General features: G+C 43.3%; 1 protein-coding gene across 1 annotated transcript in view; it reads right to left on the reverse strand.

The window, feature by feature from the left end:
* Positions 1-8,299, reverse strand: part of tek (TEK tyrosine kinase, endothelial) — a 126,167-nt gene extending 117,868 nt beyond the window's left edge. The window contains exon 1 of the mRNA XM_039759703.1: positions 8,005-8,299. Coding sequence (XP_039615637.1) covers positions 8,005-8,095 — 91 coding nt within the window. The 5' untranslated portion in view covers positions 8,096-8,299. The remainder of the gene's footprint in view (positions 1-8,004) is intronic.
* Between the last annotated feature and the right edge of the window lie 1,335 nt (positions 8,300-9,634).

A 9,634-nucleotide genomic window follows, 5' to 3' on the forward strand; every position in this document is an offset into this window, starting at 1 on the left:
TGCGTGTGCATGTGTCTGTGTATATAGGTGTGTGTGCGCGTGTGTCTGTGTGTCTGTGTGTGTGTGCGTGCGTGTGTGTTTGTGTGTGCGTGTGTGGGTATGTGCACGTGTTTGTGTCTGTGTATATGTGTGTGTGCGTGGGTGCGCGCGTGTATGTGTGTGCGTGTGTGGGTATGTGCACATGTTTGTGTCTGTGTATATATGTGTGTGTGTGTGCTGCGTGTGTTTGTGTGTGTGCGTGTGTGTGTGTGTGTGTATATGTGTGTGTGCGTGTGTGTGTGTGTGTGTTTGTGTGTGTGTGTGTGTGTGCGTGTGTCTGTGTATAGGTGTGTGTGCGCGTGTGTGTGTGCGTATGTGTGTTTATGTGTGTGTGCGTGTGTGTGTGTATAGGTGTGTGTGCGTGTGTGTGTGTGTATATGCGTGTGTGTGCGTGTGTCTGTGTATATGTGTGTGTGCGCCTGTGTGTGTGTGTGTGTGTGTGCGCGTGCGTGTGTGTTTGTGTGCGTGTGTGGGTATGTGCACATGTTTGTGTCTGTGTATATATGCGTGTGTGTGTGCGCGTGCGTGTGTGTGTGTGTGTGTGTTCCTCCTATAATGGGCTGACGCCCTGTTCAAAGTCTGCCCCTACCTTGTACCTGATGATTGCTCCAGTGACCCTACTCTGGATTAGCAAGTGTAGAAGATGGACGTGTTATCAAATTTTGTGCAATAAGCCAGCTGGACATTCTATGGGATTTGTGTCAGAGTAATTCCTAAGCCCTCTTAGTCTAATTGAGGGTCACGGAGAGCCAGAGTCCGTATCAGTAGCATGGGATACAAAGCACCCAACCTGGTTCAGTCAGGAGAAAAGTGGGGATCAGGTCAGGATGGAGTGCCAGTCCAGTGCAGGACACATTCACACATACAGACAGAGTCACTCATATGGGACCAGTTTACAAGCTCCAGATAATTTAACAAGCATGAATATGGGACATCAGAGGAAACCCTCACAGACACAGGGAGAACATGCTAGCTCTACACGACAAGTGCACTACTCCATTATTATTATTATTATTATTATTATTATTATTATTATTATTTGTTTATCACAATAATTTGCCAGCACCTTCTAAAGTGTTTGTGTCTTGACCAGAGAGCACTTTGTGGAGAATATGTGCACTTCCTATCAATGTCATCTTCCACACTTCATGGACTGTGTGGTGTCCTGGCCTCTCCCGTGGATTCTTGTTGAATCCTATTCTGGATGGGACCAAGAGCCACCGAGGGCAACAAGAACCACCACAGGCGCAGCTCTAGTCCTGGTGTCCCACATCCTGCTGGTCTCGATCTCCAGATTCTAATATTTGCTCTGCTTTTCACAGTCTTTGAGTGTCATGTTCTTGTCATGTACGACATCAACCAGCAGGCATTGCTTCTCTTTTTGCGATTATTATTATTATTATTGTACAGTATCATTTATTTATCACTGCAGTTTTCTGGCGAGTGCTGATGTGTCTTGTGTCCTGACTACGCTAAGGTTCATTCCATTCTTTTTTCATTCAGTCAGTCCGTCAGTGATTATCCAGCCAGCTATATCCTAACTACAGCGTCATGGGGGTCTGCTGGAGCCAATCCCAGCCAACATGAGAAATAAACCCCGGGCAGGGTGCCAGCCCACCTCAGGGACAACTTAGGATCGCCAATGCACCTAACCTGCATGTCTTTGAGAGGAAACCCACAAAGACACGTGGAGAACATGCAAACTCCATGCAGGGAGGACCCGGGAAGCGAACCCGAGTCTCCTTACTGCGAGGCAGCAGTGCTTCCTACTGCGCCACCGTGCCACCCCATAAGGTTCATTCTTTTATTATTTTTATTTTAACAGTATTATTAGTAGAAAACAACATTCCACACCATCGTGTCAAACCTAACAAACCACAATTCATCCCCTGCCTGAGAGAAAGAGAGGAGAGACGACAATTTGAGCAGGCCTATAAAATAGAACAAAAAGGGAGAAGAACGTCCTTTTCCCCTGATATAAATGCTTCTTCTAAGATTTGACCAATTAGGCCTTACCATATTTTACAAAAGGTGTTGAACAGATCCTCTAAGTAAGAATGTACATTTTTCCAATTTCAGATAGCATAGAACATCAGTTACCCGCTGACTTATAACAGGCAGACTGGGATTCTTACAGTTGAGTAGGACAAGTCTATGTGCTAGTAGTGTGCTGTCAGCCATGACAATCAGTTTGTCCTTCTCCACTTGAAGCCCCTCGAGGAGCCCACCAAACACAGCTGTTAAATGAGTTAGGAGTGATTGTGACACCAAAGCTGTCTGATTGGCATGCAAACATTTTGGTCCAGAATGATGTTAATTTGGTGCTGGTCCACAACCTGTGGCTCAGTGAGGCTGGAGCTCGACTGCAACGGATCTTACCCTGGATACATTTTGGATAATTTTAACCAAGGTAAATGTCAGTCAGTCAGTCATTTTATATAAATACAGGGTCACGGGGGTCTGCTGGAGCCAATCCCAGCCAACACAGGGCACAAGGCAGGAAACAAATCCCAGGCAGGGCGCCAGCCCCACCGTGGGGCACACACACACACACACACACTACGGACAATTTAGGATCAGCCAATGCACCTAACCTGCATGTCTTTAGAGCTGTGGGAAGAAACCCACGCTGACACGGGGACGACATGCAAACTCCACGCAGGGAGGACTCCAAGGTAAATGTGCTCAATAAAATATTTTAAGTTGGATGATTGGATCTGCGGTGGGTTGGCACCCTGCCCAGGATTGGTTCCTGCCTTGTGCCCTGTGTTGGCTGGGATTGGCTCCAGCAGACCCCCGTGACCCTGTATTTGGGTTCAGCGGGTTGGAAAATGGATGGATGGATGGATGATTGGATGCTTTGCACATAAGGAGCTGGAATGCATTCTAAGTATGGCTGCCTTCCATTGCAGCTTCAGAGATTCAAGTGAAAGATCCTGTCAGCATCATTCTGCACTTTTTTGCGCAGTTTTTTATATCGTTGTTGAGCCTAACCTTCTCCTTCTTTAAGCATCATGTTCTTTGTCATCTATGATCACTACATCAGTCAGCAGGCATTGCTTCCTTCCTAATCATCATCATCATCATCATCATTATTATTATTATTATTATTACAATATAATTTGTTTATCATTGCAGTTTTCTGATGACTACTGAGATGTTTGTGTCCTGACTACACTAAGGCTCATCCCACTACTTTATGGTGGAGGTGAGTAGTTTCCATCTTTGTCATGTTCTGCATTTCTTGGGCTGTGCGGTGTCCTGGCAGCTCTTGCAGATTCTGGTTTGATCCTATCTTGGTGGTATCAGGAGCCCGACAGGCATGCAACCCGGCAGGCTGACTGGACGGCCATCTTATCATCGGGTCTGGGCCATCAGCCAACACAGGGCCAAGGCAGGGGGGGGGGGGGGGGGGGGGGGGGGGGGGGGGGGGGGGGGGGGGGGGGGGGGGGGGGGGGGGGGGGGGGGGGGGGGGGGGGGGAAAAAAAAAAAAAAAAAAAAAAAAAAAAAAAAAAAAAAAAAAAAAAAAAAAAAAAAAAAAAAAAAAAAAAAAAAAAAAAAAAAAAAAAAAAAAAAAAAAAAAAAAAAAAAAAAAAAAAAAAAAAAAAAAAAAAAAAAAAAAAAAAAAAAAAAAAAAAAAAAAAAAATGTAATAAAAAAGTAATAAACAGAAACCCAAAGAGGGGTGGCCGGTGGCCGTGGGTAGCGCTGCTGCCTCACAGTTAGGACACTCAGGTTCACTGCCCGGGTCCTCCCTGCATGGAGTCTGCATGTCCTCCCGTGTTCCGTGGGTTTCCTCTCAAGTCAAAGACATGCAGGTTAGGTGCATTGGTGATCCTAAATTGTCCATTGTGTGTGCTTGTGCCATGTGGTGGGCTGGTGGTATTGTTCCTGCCTTGCCCCTGTGCTAGCTGGGATTGGCTCCAGCTGACCCTGAGTTAGGATATAGCAGGTTGAATGATGACCATTGAGTGAATAGCACATTTATGCCAATAACTACTTACTGCAGCCATTCTTTCCTTCACTTCGTTTCTAAGTTTGCTTTTCTTGTCCCAGCAGCATAGCATAAATTATAAGGAATGTTAATCAATTATTACCATCACCTGAATATAAATACATAATAATGAGAATAAAATAAGCGTGGCTCAGAATACATCCATCTATCAGTTTGATAGCGAACATTCTCTGTGCCCTAATACAAGTTATGGAGGATGAGAGCCTACCTCCTGTAGCATTGGTGTGGGACTTTAAAAGCAATATGAGAATAACATTTCAAGGATATAATACAGTAAGAATAAGAATAAGAATAATGAACTTTAACATATAAATACAGAAGTGTTAATCTCACTGATATCTTTGCCTTCCCAGCTGTACTCTCATTTTTCACATTCAAGAAATTTTGTCCATAAACACAACAAGGCGATTTTATCATCACTGATCCTAATATAAATTAGTTCAAAGTTTATCCAAAAATGAGGTGAAATAGTCCAAACAAAATAAAAATGAAAGAGGAATGATGTAAATGTAATAAAATGTAATAAACAGAAACCCAAGAGGGGTGGAATACAGGGTCACGGGGTCTGCTGGAGCCAATCCCAGCCAACACAGGGCACAAGGCAGGAAACAAATCCCAGGCAGGGCGCCAGCCCACCGTGGGGCACACACACACACACACACACTACGGACAATTTAGGATCGCCAATGCACCTAACCTGCATGTCTTTAGACTGTGGGAAGAAACCCACGCTGACACGGGGACGACATGCAAACTCCACGCAGGGAGGACTCCAAGGTAAATGTGCTCAATAAAATATTTTAAGTTGGATGATTGGATCTGCGGTGGGTTGGCACCCTGCCCAGGATTGGTTCCTGCCTTGTGCCCTGTGTTGGCTGGGATTGGCTCCAGCAGACCCCCGTGACCCTGTATTTGGGTTCAGCGGGTTGGAAAATGGATGGATGGATGGATGATTGGATGCTTTGCACATAAGGAGCTGGAATGCATTCTAAGTATGGCTGCCTTCCATTGCGTTTCAGAGATGTTCAAGTGAAAGATCCTGTCAGCATCGTACCCTGGGTACCCTTTAAGGTGTTTTTATACGTTGTTGAGCCTAACAACCTTCTCCTTCTTTAAGCATCATGTTCTTGTCATCTATGATCACTACATCAGTCAGCAGGCATTGCTTCCTTTCCGAATCATCATCATCATCATCATCATTATTATTATTATTATTATTACAATATAATTTGTTTATCATTGCAGTTTTCTGATGACTACTGAGATGTTTGTGTCCTGACTACACTAAGGCTCATCCCACTACTTTATGGTGGAGGTGAGTAGTTTCCATCTTTGTCATGTTCTGCATTTCTTGGCAGGGTCACGGGGTCTGCTGGAGCCAATCCCAGCCAACACAGGGCGCAAGGCAGGAAACAAATCCCGGCAGGGTGCCAACCCACCGCAGGACACACACAAACACACCCACACACATTATTATTATTATTATTATTATTATTATTATTGTTATTATTATTATTATTATTATTATTATTATTATTATTATTATTGTTGCAGTTGTTGTTAATTACTTCTTTTCGTGTTGTGAATAGCACATTTATGCCAATAACTACTTATGCAGCCATTCTTTCCTTCACTCGTTTCTAAAGTTTGCTTATTCTTATCACAGCAGCAAAGCAATAAATTATAAGGAATATTAATAATCAATTATTAGCATCACTATGAATAATAAATACATAATAATGAGAATAAAAATAAACGTGGCTCAGAATACATCCATCTATCCAGTTTGTAAACGCACTGTCTGTGCCCATTACAAGGTTATGGAGGATGAGAGCCTACCCTTGTAGCATTAGGTGTGGGACTTTAACCAGCAATATAAGAAATAACATTTCATAGAGGATATAATAACAGTAAGAATAAGAATAATAATAATAATAATAAGAATAATGAACTTTAACATATAAATACAGAAGTGTTAATCTCTCACTGATATTTGTGCCTTGCCAATCTGTACTCTCATTTTTCACATTCAAGAAATTGTCCTGCAAACACAACAAGACGATTTTATCATCACTGATCCTAATATAAATTAGTTCAAAGTTTGCTGCAAAAATGAGGTGAAACAGTCCAAACAAAATAAAAATGAAAGAAGAGGAATGATGTAAATGTAATAAAAATGTAATAAACAGAAACCCAAAGAGGGGTGGCCCGGTGGCGCAGTGGGTAGCGCTGCTGCCTCACAGTTAGGACACTCAGGTTCACTGCCCGGGTCCTCCCTGCATGGAGTCTGCATGTCCTCCCCGTGTCTGCGTGGGTTTCCTCTCACAGTCCAAAGACATGCAGGTTAGGTGCATTGGTGATCCTAAATTGTCCCTGGTGTGTGTGTGCTTGTGCCATGTGGTGGGCTGGTGGTATTTGTTCCTGCCTTGCGCCCTGTGCTAGCTGGGATTGGCTCCAGCTGACCCTGAGTTAGGATATAGCAGGTTGAATGATGACTGATTGAGTGAATAGCACATTTATGCCAATAACTACTTATGCAGCCATTCTTTCCTTCACTCGTTTCTAAAGTTTGCTTATTCTTATCCCAGCAGCATAGCATAAATTATAAGGAATGTTAATAATCAATTATTACCATCACTATGAATAATAAATACATAATAATGAGAATAAAAATAAACGTGGCTCAGAATACATCCATCTATCCAGTTTGTAAACGCACTGTCTGTGCCCAATACAAGGTTATGGAGGATGAGAGCCTACCTACCCTTGTAGCATTAGGTGTGGGACTTTAACCAGCAATATAAGAAATAACATTTCATAGAGGATATAATAACAGTAAGAATAAGAATAAGAATAATGAACTTTAACATATAAATACAGAAGTGTTAATCTCTCACTGATATCTTTGCCTTGCCCAGCTGTACTCTCATTTTTCACATTCAAGAAATTGTCCCGCAAACACAACAAGACGATTTTATCATCACTGATCCTAATATAAATTAGTTCAAAGTTTACTGCAAAAATGAGGTGAAATAGTCCAAACAAAATAAAAATGAAAGAAGAGGAATGATGTAAATGTAATAAAAATGTAATAAACAGAAACCCAAAGAGGGGTGGCCCGGTGGCACAGTGGGTAGCTCTGCTGCCTCACAATAAGGGCACTGGGGTTCACAGCCCTGCCTGGAGTTTGCATGTTCTCTCCGTGCTCTCCCCGCAGTTCAAAGACATGCAGGTTGGTTGGATTAATGAGTTTAAATTGGCCCCTGTGTGTGACTTTAAAAACATGGGAGAGTAAACACTAGTTTACATTATTTAATGATATATTACATCTATCCATCCATTATCCAACCTGCTATATCCTAACTACAGGGTCACAGGGGTCTGCTGGAGCCAATCCCAGTCTACACAGGGCGCAAGGCAGGAAACAAACTCCAGGCAGGGCGCCAACCCACCGCAGGGCACACAATAGGGACAATTTAGGATCACCAAAGCACCTAACCTGCATGTCTTTGGACTGTGAGAGGAAACCCACGCAGACACGCGGAGAACATGCAAACTCCACACAGTGAACCCAGGTCTCCTAACTGCAAGGCAGCAGCACTACCCACTGCACCACCATGCCACCCGATCTATTACATAGTATTGTATATTGGGTGTACACACATGATACTCACAGGGACTTAGATCAGCAAACATCATGAATGGGCCAAATAAATGGAGTCATCTCCACATGCAAAGCTAAAACTTAACATACAACTGGGGAGACTAATAAAAGCTCCATTAAAAAAGACCAAAAAATGTAAATTATCATCTAAAGAGAGAAACTTCAATGGCCGAGTCACTCCCTTCGGTGATTTAGCTTTGCCATTCATTACATCTTTATTAATCATCATCATCTTCCTCTTTTCTCCACAACATGTGGGCTGCTAAGCCCTACCAAAGCACACTTACCTAAAATCACCCAGTGTAGATAAAACATGGCAAATGCCAGAAATTCTATTTTCTTAGGATTCATCCATCCAGCCTGTTGACCCCAATCCATGACGCATTATTTTGCCTTTTTTCCGATGGTGAAGGCGCCCAGGGAGCAGCACTGGCTGTGGACTGAGGTCACGGCGACCGTCGGCTCAGTGTGGAGTGGAGGGGCTGATCTGACCAGGAGAGGAGAGGAGAGGAGAGGAGAGGAGAGGAGAGGTCCGCCGTCGGCTCTCAGCTGCTGTCCAGCCTCAGGGAGTGAGGAGTTCCTTTTTCCTGTTTCCTCTTCAATATGGGATGGGAGAGGCGAGGGCTGAACTATTCTTTACTTTTTTTTCACTCCAAGAATAAAATTCCACCCTCCAAAAAAAAAAGAAAACATTACAAGTTGAATGGAATTTTGGACTACGAAGTCCGCTGTCCCAATGCACTTTGTATCCACATTTCTGTTAATGTTACGTCCAAATGTATTTACAGAAGCGACCTGAGAAAAGAATGCAAGATCCAAGATGGCAAAGTGCAGACAATAATGGGGACCTGTGACAAACCAAAAGAATTACTATCCCAACATGGTGTGCTGAGCCTTCTTCTGTACTCCTTGATCACCACTGGCTGTGTGTCCAGTGCCGCACAAAACCTTCAGGTGACATTTTCAGTTCTATTGACTTTTCTCTACCTGCTCGAAGTAGGATGCAGTCTCAAAGATGCTCTTGACATGGGGTGAAGCATCAGGTGTAATACAGGATGATCTAATATCCCATATAAGGACCTACATGTAACAGAATAACATGTAATTAGCTCAACAGACGTGCACAGATTTGTCAGCCGCCATTCAGCTCATTGAAAAAATCCGGCATGCCCCCTGAAAAGTGACAAATTGAAAAGCAATTGTCTCCTGCAGACTTGCATGCATTTGACATGGCTGTCGATCAGGACTACAACTCTCATGATGCCCTGCTGGTGTACAAACTGGAGCTCCGCCAGAAGGATACCGACCCCAAGAGGCAGTCCCTCCCTGTCCTTCCTGGCCAAGAAATATACCAGGAACCAACCATGCCAGGTCACCTGTCCACCCAGACCCTTCCCTTATGGCCTCCAGTCCGTGAAAGAAACCACCCTTCTCCTGCTCCTCTATATGTATATGTATATATGTGTGTGTGTGTATATATACAGTGGTGTGAAAAACTATTGGCCCCCTTCCTGATTTCTTATTCTTTTGCATGTTTGTCACACAAAATGTTTCTGATCATCAAACACATTTAACCATTAGTCAAATATAACACAAGGAAACACAAAATGCAGTTTTTAAATGATGGTTTTATTATTTAGGAGAAAAAATCCAAACCTACATGGCCCTGTGTGAAAAGTAATTGCCCCCTGAACCTAATAACTGGTTGGGCCACCCTTAGCAGCAATAACTGCAATCAAGCGTTTGCGATAACTTGCAATGAGTCTTTACAGCTCTGGAGGAATTTTGGCCCACTCATCTTTGCAGAATTGTTGTAATTCAGCTTTATTTGAGGGTTTTCTAGCATGAACCGCCTTTTCAAGGTCAAGCCATAGCATTTCAATTGGATTCAGGTCAGGACTTTGACTAGGCCACTCC

Source organism: Polypterus senegalus, chromosome 7, assembly GCF_016835505.1.
Source record: "Polypterus senegalus isolate Bchr_013 chromosome 7, ASM1683550v1, whole genome shotgun sequence".
Taxonomy (NCBI): Eukaryota; Metazoa; Chordata; class Cladistia; order Polypteriformes; family Polypteridae; genus Polypterus; species Polypterus senegalus.